Here is a 15,595-nt window from a genome sequence, read left to right as displayed (position 1 = left end):
TTCCTGAGTTACTTCACTTAGAATAATAGTCTCCAGTCTCATCCAGATTGCTGTGAATGTCATTAGTTCATTCCTTTTTATGGCTGAGTAGTATTCCATTGTGTGTGTGTGTGTGTGTGTGTGTGTGTGTGTGTATCTCACAGTTTCTTTATCCACTCATTGATTGATGGGCATTTGAGTTGGTTCCACGTTTTTGCAATTGTGAATTGTGCTGCTGTAAACATACATGTGAAAGTACTTTTCTGTGTAATGACTTCTTTTCCTGTGGGTACATACCCAGTAGTGGGATTGCTGGATCAAATGGTAGTTCTACTTTTAGTTCTTTAAGGAATCTCCACACTGTTTTCTGTAGTGGTTGTACTAGTTTACACTCCCACCAGCAGCGTAGAAGTGTTCTGTGTTCACCGTGTCCACACCAACATCTATTATTTTTTTATTATGGCCATTCTTGCAGGAGTGAGGTGGTATCGCATTGTGGTTTTGATTTACATTTCCCTGATCATTAGTGATGTTGAGCGGTTTACCATATGTTTGCTGGCCATTTGTATATCTTCTTTTGAGAATTGTCTATTCATGTCCTTAGCCCACTTTTTGATGGGCTTGTTTGGTTTTGTCTTGCTAATTTGTTTGAGTTTGTTGTAGATTCTGGATATTAGTCCTTTGTCAGTTGTATAGATTGTGAAGAGATTCTCCCATTCTGTGGGTCGTCTGTTTACGCTGCTGATTGTTCCTTTTGCTGTGCAAAAGCTCTTCAGTTTAATTAAGTCCGAGCTATTTATCTTTGTTTTTAGTTGCATTTGCTTTTCGGTTCTTCATTATGAAATCCTTGCCTAAATCAGTGTCTAGAAGTGTTTTTCCTGTGTTATTTTTAGAATTTTTATAGTTTTAGGTCTTAGATTTAAGTTCTTGATCCATCTTGAGTTGATTTTTGGGTAAGGTGAGAGCTGAGGATCCTTCTGTACAGTTTTATTTTCTTACATGTAGTTTGCCAATTAAGCTTACATGTAGCTTACCAATTACCCCAGCACCATTTGTCGAGTAGGGTGTCCTTTCCCCACTTCATGTTTTTTTTTTTTAATTTGATTTGTTGAAGATCACTTGGCTGTATTTGGGTTTTTTTCTGGGTTATCTATTCTGTTCCATTGGTCTATGTGCCTATTTTTATTTTATTTTATTTTATTTATTTATTTATTTATTTATTTATTTATTTATTTTTTGAGACGGAGTCTTGCTCTGTCACCCAGGCTGGAGTGCAGTGGCCGGATCTCAGCTCACTGCAAGCTCCGCCTCCCGGGTTTACGCCGTTCTCCTGCCTCAGCCTCCCGAGTAGCTGGGACTACAGGCGCCCGCCACCTCGCCCGGCTAGTTTTTTTGTATTTTTTAGTAGAGACGGGGTTTCACCGTGTTAGCCGGGATCGTCTCTCGATCTCCTGGCCTCGTGATCCGCCCGTCTCGGCCTCCCAAAGTGCTGGGATTACAGGCTTGAGCCACCGCGCCCGGCCTATTTTTTTTTTTTTTTGAGATGGAGTCTCGCTGTGTCTCCCAGGCCGGAGTGCAGTGGCGTGATCTGGGCTCACTGCAAGCTCCGCCTCCCGGGTTCACGCCATTCTCCTGCCTCAGCCTCCCAAGTAGCTGGGACTACAGGCGCCCGCCACCACGCCCAGCTAGTTTTTTGTATGTTTAGTAGAGACAGGGTTTCACCATGTTAGCCAGGATAGTCTCGATCTCCTGACCTCGTGATCCACCCGCCTCGGCCTCCCAAAGTGCTGGGATTACAGGCTTGAGCCACCGCGCCCGGCTGTGCCTATTTTTATACCAGTACCATGCTGTTTTGGTGAATGTGACCTTATAGTGTAGTTTGAAATCAGGTAATGTGATGCCTCCAAATTTGTTCTTTTTGCTTAGTCTTGCTTTGGCTACGTGGACTCCTCCAGAAAACTCCCAGAATTGATAATAGAATTCAGCAAAGTTTCCGGACACAAAATTAATGTACACAAATCAGTAGCTCTTCTATATACCAACAGTGACCGAACTGAGAATCAAATCCAGAACCCCACCCCTTTTACAATAGCTGCAAAAAAAAAAAAAAAAAAATAAGGTACTTAGAAATATACTTAGGAATATATCTAACCAGGAGGTGAAAGACCTCTACAAGGAAAACTATAAAACACTGCTGAAAGAAATCATAGATGACACAAATGGAAACACATCCCATGCTCATAGATGGGTAGAATCAATATTGTGGTAATTACCATACTGCCAAAAGCAATCTACACATTCAGTGCAGTTCTCATCAAAACACTACCTTCATTCTTCGCAGAACTAGAAAAAATAATCCTAAAATTCATATGGAGAAATATTTGTAGGATGTGATTTTGAATTCCTTTGCAGAGAGTTTTCAGTAATAAATAATAAAAAAAACTTATAATTAAAGCTTCCTTGTTCTGAAAACCATGTTTCAGCAATAGATAAATTAAGTAACAACTGTCATTTTGCAGCTTACACCTTATATTACTAAGACCTTAGTTTTGACTTATGTTTATCATACAAGGCACATGTATGGGGAGATGGATGCATGACTTAATCTTTTTTTTAAAGTATTTCTTTTTATTATTTATTTATTTATTTATTTATTTATTTATTTATTTATACATCATTTCACTCTTGTTGCCTAGGCTGGAGTGCAATGGTGGAATTTCGGCTCACAGCAACTTCCGCCTCCCGAGTTCAAGTGATTCTCCTGCCTCAGTCTCCCAAATTGCTGCATTACAGGCATACGTCACCACGCCCAGCTAATTTTGTATTTTTAGTAGAGGTGAGGTTTCACCAGTTGGTCAGGCTGGTCTCAAACTCCTGACCTCATGTGATCCACCTGCCACTGCCTCACATAGTGTTGGGATTACAGGTGTGAGCCACCCTGCCCAGCCGACTTAATCTTTTTAAAGATCTGTTGAGGCCATTTGAATTTGATTGGGCTAAGAGGGCCTTTGACTGATGATTTATGTTTCCCTGTGAAGTAACGTGGCTAAGAAGTAGAAATGGAAGCAAACACATTATCTCAGGGGTTACCAACCTGCTTAGCATTAAGAACCTTTCCCTTCCCCATGCTAACCCCATGGTTTTTAAGGATTTTTGTCTATTAAACTAAATACTTTAAAATTTATTTTCTCATTTCAGTAATGAAAGATAAAAACGAAAAGGAATAATCAAAAAAGAATACTCAAAAAAGTGTTAAACACACTCATTTAATGAGATATTTAATGTTTCAGTTAGTCTATGTGACTTGTATGGGTGAATATATGGTTTTGTTAGGCTTTTGAAAATAATGACATTCTTGAGGGAGCTACATCATAGGTTTTTGGACTTCCACGTGTTTTGGAACCTCAGGGCATGAATCCTCTGGGGTTCATTGTTACTAGGAACTAACAGATTATAAGCATTAACTTCCAGTTTATTGACTCATTTACCTTTTGATATTATGGGCACTGCTGAAATATGCATTAAATCAGTGTTTTTATTTCTGGCCTTTAGGAACATAAGTTTAAAGCTACATACATACCTTCTATACTGTTAGTTTCAGACTGACAAAAGGGTAAATGATATGGTAGTGGTAGCTGCATGTGTAAAGGATTTCATCAGGAGTAAATAAAGTAAAATGTCCATTTAGTAGGTGGTAGTTATGGGATCTTCTTTCAGATGCAGGCTAAGATTGGAGAGGAACTAGTGCCACTCACCTAGTTTATCAAGAAACACTTTTGGGGTCAAGTGACTTCTTAAGAGTGTGGTTTGAATATGAGTAAAGAAAGAGTTTGATGGCGTGGTTGAAGTCTCTTGAATGTAGAAAATGATTAATGAGAAAGATAGGGAAATTTAGCTGTTATTTGAATTCAATGAAGAGTTGAGATTTTGAACCTAATCCATGCATTTGTATTGTTGCCTTTTACAACCAAGGAAGAAGATATTTTTATGTCTCTTTTCATCCCTCCTGCCTCCTCATACCACCCAAAGATGTTCATTATAGCTGTAGCTCAAGATGTTATAAAGTTTGGAAAAAATTTGAGATTAAGATGCTGCAAGCTTCAGCCAGTGGGGCACAGTCAGGAATGTCTTTCAGGCATTGTCTCCATCATTTTCAGGAAGGTTGTTGAAATGTAAGGAGTACCGTGGGGATGAATTACCCACCATGCAGATGCTGAGGTGCTTAAAAACTTCATATGTCTAAGCATATTTAACTTTAAAATTTATTTTTATTACTAATAAGATTCTTACTCCTTCATTCTTACTTTCTTTCTTGATTCTTACCTTCTTAATGAACAACTGTGTTGGTAGGCCTGGACTTCCTGTCCATTTAGTGGAAACTTGCCTATTAGAGCCCAATTAAAAGCTCAGGCGCTTCAAGAAGCCCTTCTTCCATCCTCTCCAAACTGTTAGTCCTACAGTTAATGAAGTTTAGTGCTTCATCATTACTAATGCTCTCTAGGTGTCAGTCCTTATGAATTTCTGTTTTTGTTTTTGTTTTTGTTTTTTTTGAGACAGGATCTCACTCTGTTGCTCAAGCTGGAGTGCAGTGACACAATCATGGCTTACTGCAAGTTCAACCTCCTGGGCTCAAGCAGTCCTCCTGCCTCAGCCTCAAGTAGCTGGTACTACAGGCATATGCAACCATGCCTGACTAAATTTTTCATTCTTGTAGAAACAGGGTCTTGCTGTGTTGCCCAGGCTGGTATTGAACTCCTGGCCTCAAGTAATCCTCCCAACCTTGGCCTCCCAAAGTAATGAGATTACAGATGTGAGCCACTGCACCCAGCATAGTTCTCTTTTTGGCTTCACATTCAACTGATACTTACTGAGCAGCTGTATGCCGAGCTAGGCATTTTCACGTCTGTTTCTCATGGACTTACATCCATGTCACAACCTAAACATGATACTGAAGTAGGAATCATCATCACTTTGGTTTACAGATAAAGAATGTGAGTCTCATATAGGAGGCTTGTTCAAGGTCATATACTTAACAAGTGACAGAGCCAAGAGAGGAACCTGGGACATCTGACTTCAAAGCCATTTTTCTTACATAACACGGTATGGGTAACACAGTTCAATAGAAAGAAAGCAATTTGATGCTTGACAGTATGCTGTGTATTTATTTTTTTCTGATGTGCAAATGTCACCCACATTTTTCTTTAATTTTTTAATTCTTTCTTCTGCTTTTCTAACTAGACCCAGACCTGAAAGCCTGGCTCATGGTGTAAAGTATTCCCTTATCTAATGAGATTGCAGGAGTCTAGGGCAAGCCTCCCTCAAGTGAAACAGTGGAAGTCTTACTAGAAGGTAGTTAATAGATGTGGGAGCGTGCTCCCTCAAATGATAGAATTCACCCAGAGCAAATTCACCGTGCTTCCCTGATTTAATGGACGTGTCCCTACTGAAAGAACCGCACACCTGGGCTGGCTGGTATTGGTGAGCCTATCACTAACATTTTACTGCCATCTAGTGGTAGCTCATTGTGCCATTGTGATCCTCACAGCCCTAACTGTAGTCATGCAGTCATCAACGACCCAAGCTTTGGTTAATTACTACTGAGCTTTTACAAATACAATAACATTTGTATAGTGCTTTGCCCTTTACAAAGCACTATACAAATGTTAACTGTTATTAGAACTAATTATTAGATGGCCTAGTACTTAATCTGCAGGATTGCCTACGGTAAACTAGGGAATTGAAGATTCATCTCTGATTAATTTTAGAAAAAAATATAATTATATCTGAGTTGATATAGCAACACAAACATCAGAATTGCTTAGTTTTTAAGTGTCAGGATTTCTTTTGCTGGTGATATTTTAATATACTCTGATAATAGATTCAACTAAGTAATGACATAATAGTGTATGGAATTTAAAAACTCAAATTCTCTTTATCATTTGTTAGCACTCTTATAGAACATTTATGTTAGCAATTCCTAAGTTCAGTTTTATACCCAATATTATAATTTGTTTTTATTTCCTCTGTCGAAGACACCAACACCTAATTCCTTTTTGCTTTCAGTGGACAGAAAGATATAAAAGCCAACTCTGCCCAAGCTATTCTTGGTTCAAAGCTGGCAGACATATCAAAGAGAAGCTAGAATGAGGTAAATATGTGGAATTGCTGAACTAAGCACCTGGGGGAACATTTTAAGATTTAGGACAAAAATAAACACATTAAAATATAGAAGATTTAGAAATCAGAGGGAAATCAGGAATAAAGTTTTAGGACTACGTTCTTGGTGCATACTGGAAAATTGAGTGAAATGAGAGGGGACTTATTTAGAGGGGCAATAGGTGTATATGCCGTAACAGTGACATTGGCACATGTATATACATACACTGTTATATATTCATCTGTTACACCAGTCAGTTAACTGCCATTGTAGCAATGAATAGAATCACTAGTGAATTATAACCTTGCTTAGGTTATAGTAATAATTGCTATGATAAATTTTAGGTAAATGTGGCCTAGAAACAGAAATGTCTTTTTCAAAGCCTTAATGTCTCTATCCCCTGAGATGATAAAAGAGGGGCTTCAATCTAGGGGATAGAGATTTTTGTGTGCCCAGGATAGCCTGAAAAGCAAGACTTACATACTTCCTTGTTTATTCAGAAAGATAAACCCTATTGGTGTGAACTTTGAGAGGAATTTGTTTTCCAGATGAGCCTAGTGTTCCTCTTTCTGCAGTTAGCCTGGCAAGAAACAAACTGAATTTTCTTGGTTGAATCTTGCGTGATATGTTCGGTGAATTCTACTACTCATAAAATTTGCCTCCTACTAAACCTAAGAATCAAGTCTTGCTTTTTTATTCTTCTGTAGATCTTCTCTCTACTCTAGACTCTTAAAATTATTCATTTGGTTAGTTCTTCAGCTTTCAATAAATACTGGTTGAGTACTTGTATACGCCAAGCAGTATACTAGGTTCAGCAGATACTGTGGTAGGGAAAAAACAGAAAAGGTGTACCCACCCTTATGGAGCTTTGAGGCCAGGGAAGAGATAATAATCAAACAATCCCCCAAATAATTTTCATCAGAGTTTATAATTAAAATTGTATGAAGTAAATTAGCACAGGGTGCTGTGGGAGAGTATTAAAGAGGCTCTCTGCTGGGCGAGGAATGATGTCTCTGAGGAAGTAACATTTGAAATCTTAAGCATAGGTAGCAGTTAAATAGTCAAAGAGGGAACAGCGTCAAATTTGTCAAAGTATTAATCAAATTTTGTCTAATTATATCTTTGGTCTAATTCTGTCAAATGGTTGTATGCATCAATATAGATTCTATACTTCCCTGTAGATTCTAAATAATAGCAAAGGCTTTACATTCATATTAGTCAAGAGTAGCCTTTCCTCTTCCATAAATGTGATTAGTCTCAAAAGCATGCTGTATTGAGATCTTAGGTGTTGCTTTAACTGGTCAAAAATGCATTATGCTAGTTGAGCTTGTTAAGTTTACGAAGCTGTAACAGCAGTTCTGCCTGACTAATGATAGTTACTGTCGTAGCTTCTTTACGAAGGATTTTTGAATGGCTGATTGTTATGCAACAGAAACTAGAAAAACACACTTGAGATATGGTGCCTTCTCATACGTATTTCATCATGGCACCATGCAGGGCACCGAGAGGGGCCTTGGGTTTGGCAGATGGGACAGAAGGCTAGAAATAAAAAAATCCTCTTGTATTGGCTGCGCTTTGCTGGATGCTCTCTGTGTGACCTTGAGCAAATCCTGTAGCCTGTCTATCCTTCTGGGTGTCTTCTTTTAGGTGTGGGTGCTCCATTTGCACAGAGGTGTTGGGGGAAGTAACTAACATACTTATAAAATGATGCAAATGTTCTTGACACTGACCAAGGGGATAGATGCCGTTTAAAAGCAAAATGACCTAAGATGTGGGCATTGAGATACGTTATCGGAGAAATGCCCTGGAGTGTTTTCTTCGGCAGCAGATATCGTGATGAGAGGCAAGGCAAGCCAGAGTAAGGGTGATTTCTGAAAAATATTGCATTTTCTCCATTTAAAAAACAATGACAAAAACTTTTTTCTTTGAAGTATTACCACAAGCTGCATCATCTTACCATACTATCTTGAAGTTTTCTGAGAGAACAATTATTTTCTTTAAATGGATGTGTATTCATTCAGGAGAATTGGGACACAAAGCCCTAGATTTCAATTGAATTGTCACATGGGGTAACTTTTGACAAGCCTGTCATTTGTCCATTTTCTCTTCTGACCCAGTGGTATTCTGCAAGATCAGAGGGGAGAGAAGGATTAATGTCATTGTGCACAAATACACAGTTTCTTTAGGAAAGAAATTCCACTTGTTGAAGTTGACTAGGAAACATGAAGCACTTAGTAGTACTTCATAATCATGCCTTGCATTTATCTTCTTTGCTATTAGTCAGATGTCCTCAGCTCACATCCTGAGTTTTAGTCTTTTCTCTCCTTATGCAGTTGATCACAGTATATTAAACATGCAGGTAGCGGCGGTACAGGAAAAACTACAGCATTTCAGTAAGGGCACAAATAGAGCTGGTTTATGCCTTTTCCTCTTCTCACCCATAAAGTTGAAGTCAAACTATTTCCTGCTTTTGTTTTTATCCAGGGGGTGCACAGCACTAGCATGGGCCACAGATACCTGTTTAGATGTCAGGTGTTCGTTTTGAGGGGAGAGGTGGGTGTACTTGTCAGGGATGATGGGGCACACCAGCTACTAGGCAGCAGAATTTGAATCCAGCCATCTCACTGAGGTTTGAGAGCACTGTAAACACCCATGGTAAGTGAAGAGCAATTATGTGGATTTCTTATGCTCCTAACACCTCATCTTTTTTGGCATCCAAGCACGGGCTGTATATTGGGAGTTGGACTTGTTCTGTCCCTCATGAGCCACAGCAGCCAAATGCAGTCCCGCGTTCATGTGGCAGCATCGCTTCGGAAGCTGTCTGCGTACCTAGATGACAGTGGGAGCCAGAGCAGAACATTTCAGGAGGTAGGAGATGGAGGTTACATTTTTTTTCCCTCTGTTCTCTTTTGTTTTCTTCTTGCCACTTATTTTGGACTTATCATACTTTGGTAACCCTATAAATTAAAGTCTTCCTCAAAGAGAAAATCCGAATGGCAAACAACCAATGTTAGATCATAAGGTTTTCAAATTGTGTGGCAGTTTAAATCAACTTAGACTTAAATGTGGCATATAAGATAAGAGCCTTTAGTGAATATAAAACCTAACTCACCATCACTAGAAAGCACTTTCTAAGAAGAGCTGCAATTTCTGGAAGAAAGTTAAATAGAGATTTTTAGAATTGTGCTCAAGCCAAATGTAACTTTCAAAAATGGCCAGGAATAAGCTTCAGAAACTGCCGATCAAAAGGCATTTAATTTTTTAAAATGTCAGCTAGCATAAAATATTATTGAGGAAATTCCCTTTACCATACTTAAAAAAAAGTTTTTTTCTGCTGTGGTGCAAAAATATGCAGAATTGGAGTTCATGTGACCCAGTTCATGTGTGTTAACCATATTTTTAGATGGAACATTTCAGGCATGTGTCATGCCTGTCTCTATTTTGTCCAGGTGAAGCTGGACCGCTTGTACTCTTCTTTGAGAGGAGCAGAGTATGACCTCGTGGCCTGGCCTGATTCTCTCTCTCATTAGAACAGATTCTATTTTATCCCAGCCTGCCCACGAGCTATTGATGAGTACATAATGGCTGCTGTGTTTCCCTGCTCAGCTCCTCTGCTTTCAGCAATAGGACTTGTTGAATTGGTGAATTTCTTTGGGCACAGAGGAATGAAGTTTTGTTCTAAGACATGCACTACATTTCCATTTTTAAAGCAGTGTAAAGTGTGATTTAAAAGTACGTATTTTTTTTAAGCCAAAAGAGAAAATCTTGCAACCGAGGAGCAAATTGATTATAAATGAAAGCAGCATTTTTATAACTGATGCATCTGTGATGTTTTGATTTATAAGGCCTTAAGCAAGCAGTTTTTTCTCCCCTCTGATGTTTTATTATTCAACTTCTACCTTAGAAACCACTTACGTTTTTCATGCCGTGTCAACCAGTGCTCGAAGTTGAATTTTCTACTTTGTCTTAACAGCATTCTTATAAGGGAGGTTTTTTATCACGAAAATATGAGGTAGCAGAGAGGGGATGATTAAATTTGATGTGCAATAATTGAGACTCAGATAGATTGGGTGACTTGCCCAAAGTTACTTAGCTAGTAAATGATCAATTTGGGACATATTCCCAAATCTTGGCTCCACTCCCACCATTCTTTTTTACTCATATTTTATTTATTCATTCATTCATCAACATATTAAGTTCCCACACTAGTGCTATGAGGCAGGTATTAGTATTCCTATTTTACACAATTTATCTGACTCCAGAATCCATATTCCTGTCCCAGTTATGCCCCACTAGTTCTAGGGAATCTTAATGGAGCAGTGTTTCACTTCTTTGAATTTCCTCTCCTGTTTGGCCTTGAATGGGAATGCATGGCAATTAATTAGTAGCACCCACTGGTGATGAAAAATCTGTTTCCTTCTACTGTTGATAGGTGTTGTACTCTGGCATAATGTGATAAAGAAATGTACTATTATGAGTCTAAAGACCTGGGTTTGAATCCGTCCTTTGTCACTTGCTAGCTACATGAAACTGAGCTTCAAAGCTCTTATCTATGAAGTAGGAATAGTCATGCCCATCATCACATTGTTATGAAATGTTACAATATGAGTTAGGCAGCAAAACAGTGCCTAATCCATGGGAAATGTATTTGAATCCAGTTCTTAGGCTGGAGGGAAGTTTGACAGAATATCTTGTCAACTAAACCAAGTTCTTTTATTTTTCCTCCTGAAGACACATTTTTCTGCTGTATTTTCTTCTCAGGTCCTTGCCTACACACTTAGCTGTGTATGTACATCAGCGTTCAGTGCTGGAATTATTGAGGCTGCAGAGGCTGAGGATGTTATGAACAAGCTTCGACTGTTAGTGGAGAATAGCCAGCAGGTTGGAATGTGTGCCCTGATTATTTCTCTCTGTGGTCTCATGCTGCTGCTAAGTTCTGCTTTTGACTTACTCTGAATTAGAGTATAATGGGATATTTTTTGTGTCTAGAACTGAGGAACTTCTAACTATTCTCTTCTCTCACAGCTGTAGCCAACAGTCACAGATGTCTTTTTCTCTCCTTATCCGCTGTCTCATTCTGTAGACATTTTTTTTCTTTGAGAGAGTATTGATAGACTTTTCTCTCTCTCTAACTATTGCTCCGTAGTTATAAGATCATAAAATATATGGCTAGGGAATATAAGAGTTATGTAAGCCTAGAAACAAAAATTTGTAAAGAGATGAATACATAGAAGACTCTGATAAAGTCAAACCTCAGAAAATTCAAGGCAGAAAATCTCTACTCATGACCAAATATGTATAGGAAAATTTAAGTACCTGTAAACTAAATTAAATAACCTTAAAATGTTTCCTCTGAAATATTATTCAACCTTAAAAAAGAAGGAAGTTCTGGCCGGCTGCAGTGACTCACGCTTGTAATCCCAGCACTTTGGGAGGCCAAGGCGGGTGGATCACGAGGTCAGGAGATCGAGACCATCGTGGCTAAAATGGTGAAACCCTGTCTCTACTAAAAATACACAAAATTAGCTGGGCATGGTGGTGGGCACCTGTAGTGCCAGCTACTCCGGAGGCTGAGGCAGAGCTTGCAGTGAGCCAAGATCGCACCACTGCACTCCAGCCTGGGCGACAGAGTGAGACTCTGTCTCAAAAAAAAAAAAAAAAAAAAAAGAAGGAAGTTCTTATGTGTACTAGAACATGGATGAACCTTGAAGGCATTATGCTAAATGAAATAAACAAGTAACAAAAAGCAAACACTGTGTGCTTTTACTTACATGAGCTACGTAGAGTAGTCAAAAGCATAGAGACAGAAAGTAGAATGGTGGTTGCCCGGGCCTACGGAAAGGGAGAAATGGGCAGTTACTGTTTTATGGGTAAAGAGTCTCAGTTTTCCAAGGGAAAGATTCTGGAGATGGATGGTGGTATTGGTTGCACAGCAGTATGAGTGTACTTAATGCCCCTGAACTGGTATTCACAGTAAAGATGATAAATTTTATGTGTACATTGCTACAATAAAAAAAAAAAAAACTGAAAAAAATATTTTATCTGATTACACATGCTATAGAATTTCCCCATGTGGATTTTTTAAAGGTTTCTTCAGTGTCTTAATACTGATGATAATGGTTTATTGCAGAATTAATTGGTTTTAAGCTTGTAATATTATTGTTACTGTTTTATGGTTATATACCTGCTCAGTTACATTCAGAGTAAGTTTTGAAAAGTTGAAAGGTAGAAGTTTTCATATACTGTGCTTATTATGGGATGTTTTCTTTTTGTTTAGGAGTTGATTGACTTCGTGTGGTCTACCTTGGTATTTTCACCCTAACCTCTTCCGATTGTTTGAGCTAAGCTGCTCAATAGTGCAGTATTACTTTCCTAAAATAAATTACTCACTGAAACTGAATTCCTTGCAATTAGACCCTGCAGCTTATGATGCAAACCAGTCTAGATTACAAACAAAACAAAACGAAACAAAAAAAACACTAAGTATCTGATTTTTCAGATGACAAATATAACTTGTCAGTAGGAAAGTTAGCACTAAAAGTGTTTAAGTTGCTAGTTATAAACATTCCAAATCTGTGTCTTTTTTTTTTTCTTTTTCTCACCCCATTTTTATTTATTTATATCAGACTTCAGGTTTTGCCCTGGCTTTAGGAAACATAGTTCATGGATTGTCTGTGTGTGGACATGGAAAAGCTGAAGACTTGGGCAGCAAGCTACTTCCTGCCTGGATCAGAATTGTTCTTACAGAGGTAGAGGTCACCTGTTGTATGCTATTTCATGTTTTTATAATGGAAAAAGAACTACTTTATTGGATCACTTGTAGGAGTTGCTGAGATATATACATTAGTGGTAAAATAATAGGCAATTTTAAATGAAAGAGATCACATACTTTTAAATCCCTTATAAATAATGCATTCTGCCAACTATTATAATTTTTTTGAACTGGCTATTTTGTCTGTGTTTTAATTTTAAGACAACATTTTGTTTTTTGAAAAATAAAAGCAAGAATCCACCCATGATCTAACAACCTTAATCTGTTACTTTTAGTCTGCTTCCATTTTGGGTTCAGTTATATGGGTTATGTTGACCCTGTAAGTTTGCTACCATTTCGACCATTTATTTCTCTGTGTCATAATAAGTTTTATAGAATCTAGACCCAAGGACTGAGTCCCTCTTTTCATATTCTGATGCTTTGTTTTCAGGGCACTCCCACAATGCTTTGTCTGGCAGCTCTTCACGGCATGGTGGCCTTGGTAGGCTCTGAAGGGGATGTAATGCAGGTAAAGAGAGAAACCATGGAGGAGAAGACATCTAAATGTGTACACAGCCATAGCAGGAGAAGAATATTCAGTGTCTTAGTATGCTAAGAACAGAAGGATTTATACTCATGGTAATAGTTATACCAGGCTTTTTAATGCCTTGCTGTATGAATAATTGCACTTAACCAAGGATTATTTCTATAGAAGTTTGTTCTTTGTTTAATTTGGTTTGTAGGGATTAAACCTGGCCAATTTAGGTGCTCTCCACATATTTCCCTGCCTGAGAAAAGATGATTGAATGATAAGAAATTTCAAAAGTTATTTGTGGCTGGGCACGGTGACTAACACCTATAATCCCAGCACTTTGGGAGGCCGAGGTGGGTGGATCATGAGGTCAGGAGATCAAGACCATCCTGGCGAACACGGTGAAACCCAGTCTCTTCTAAAAATACAAAAAAATTAGCCAGGCGTGGTGGCGGGCGCCTGTAGTCCCAGCTACTCGGGAGGCTAAGGTAGGAGAATGGCATGAAACCGGGGGTGGAGCTTGCAGTGAGCGGAGATTGCACCACTGCACTCCAGCCTAGGCAACAGAGTGAGACTCCGTCTCAAAAAAAAAAAAAAAAAAAAGTTATTTGCAAGAAACTCCATTTTGCATCTGTAATGTCTGATGTATATCTATGTAATTGTTCTTTAACTTCAAAATATTTTCACAGTGGACATATGTATGTTTAAGTTTGTAAGTAATTTTGAAGGAACTCTTTTCTTATGCAGTAAAAGTTGATTGATTGCTTACATGCCGCAGTGAACAGTTGCCAGGAAATCAATGATAGATAAAGCATGGGGCCCTGCTTTGAGGAGCTCATAGCTTATGTATTTGAAATAGAAGGACCGTTTCATAGCTTAGAAGATGGATAGCTCATGCACCGGGAATATAACTCTTTACTTTTTTATGGGGGTGGGTGGGATGAGTATTTCTTCTTATTCTTTCAGCTGAAATCAGAAGCCATCCAGACCTCTCATTTTCAAGGCAGACTTAATGAAGTCATTAGAACCTTAACTCAGGTGAGAAAATGAATTTAAAATCCTTGGGAGGGAAAACATATCCTCCTTTGTTGTCTTTTTTTCTATTACATAAAACAATGTGTTTTACCTGAAAAATGGGAAAGTCTCTGGTTATTTCCACTGAGTTCAAGAGGCATTTGGGAGTGATGTATGGACCTGTGTTCACTGACAAACTTGCACTACCTTTGGGGGGCAAAAAAAAAAACTGGCATTTTTTTAGTAAACTTAAGCTGGCATTGATTTTCCTTAAAAATTGAAGCCTGATGGCTCACACCTGTAATCCCAGCACGTCGGGAGGCCGAGGCAGGCAGATCATGAGGTCAGGAGATCAAGACCATCCTGGCTAACACAATGAAACCCTGTCTCAACTAAAAATACAAAAAAATTAGCCAGGTGTGGTGGCAGACGCCTGTAGTCCCAGCTATGCAGGAGGCTGAGGCAGAAGAATGGTGTGAACCCAGGAGGCGGAGTTTGCAGTGAGCCAAGATCGCCCCACTGCACTCCAGTCTGGGTGATACAGCGAGACTCCATCTAAAAAAAAAAAAAAAATTAAAGCCTGATTCTGCAAGGAATGTCAGGCCCTAAAGATAAGGAAAAAGAGAAAGTGATCAAAGGGCACGGCAGATCTTGATAGAAAGGTCAAGGGGCACTAGTTCAGATGTCACTGATAAAAATATTTGGGCATATCTTGACTAAAGAATAGATATATTAATCTGCTAAGAAATGTTTTTATCTTTTAAGATTTTTTAAAAAAACGATTATGTTTGTTGCATAAAATTTGAAAGCACATAATGAAAGAAGCTGAAAAAAATCACCGATGGTCCTTCAAACCGGAAGCAACTGTTACTGATATTTGGTCATACTTCTTTTCAAGTATTCTTTTGTTTGCATAGTTGGTATTCTTACTGTATGTAGAACTTTATATTTTATTCTTTTCATTTAGCATACTTGTTTTCATTCTTGTAAAATATAGCTGATAATACCTACCACATAAAGGAGTTTTAGTCATTGAGACTTTTAAAAACAAACAGAAATCTCTAAACAGACAAAACTCTCTTTTGCATGTATGAATAGAAATATACTCAAAAAAGATTCTACTGAAATTTAAGCTGCCATAATGTGGGAGAAAAATCTGTAA

The 15,595-nt window shown here is 38.4% G+C and overlaps 1 protein-coding gene across 6 annotated transcripts in view; it reads left to right on the top strand.

Annotated features, from left to right (window-relative positions):
* FOCAD (focadhesin) overlaps window positions 1-15,595 on the top strand; it is a 318,797-nt gene that overhangs the window by 254,175 nt on the left and 49,027 nt on the right. For all 6 annotated transcript variants that reach the window (XR_012424668.1, XM_065530469.2, XM_065530470.2 and 3 more), the window contains 5 exons: window positions 8,857-9,004; window positions 10,898-11,017; window positions 12,763-12,885; window positions 13,339-13,416; window positions 14,386-14,457. Coding sequence is in view for 5 of the 6 variants with exons in the window: in XM_065530469.2 (XP_065386541.1) it covers window positions 8,857-9,004; window positions 10,898-11,017; window positions 12,763-12,885; window positions 13,339-13,416; window positions 14,386-14,457 (541 nt within the window). In the remaining variant the exon portion in view is untranslated. The remainder of the gene's footprint in view (window positions 1-8,856; window positions 9,005-10,897; window positions 11,018-12,762; window positions 12,886-13,338; window positions 13,417-14,385; window positions 14,458-15,595) is intronic.

This window comes from Macaca fascicularis, chromosome 15 (assembly GCF_037993035.2).
Source record: "Macaca fascicularis isolate 582-1 chromosome 15, T2T-MFA8v1.1".
NCBI lineage: Eukaryota > Metazoa > Chordata > Mammalia > Primates > Cercopithecidae > Macaca > Macaca fascicularis.
The sequence above is the reverse complement of the archived record's forward strand: the minus strand, read 5'-3'. Positions and strand labels throughout refer to the sequence as shown.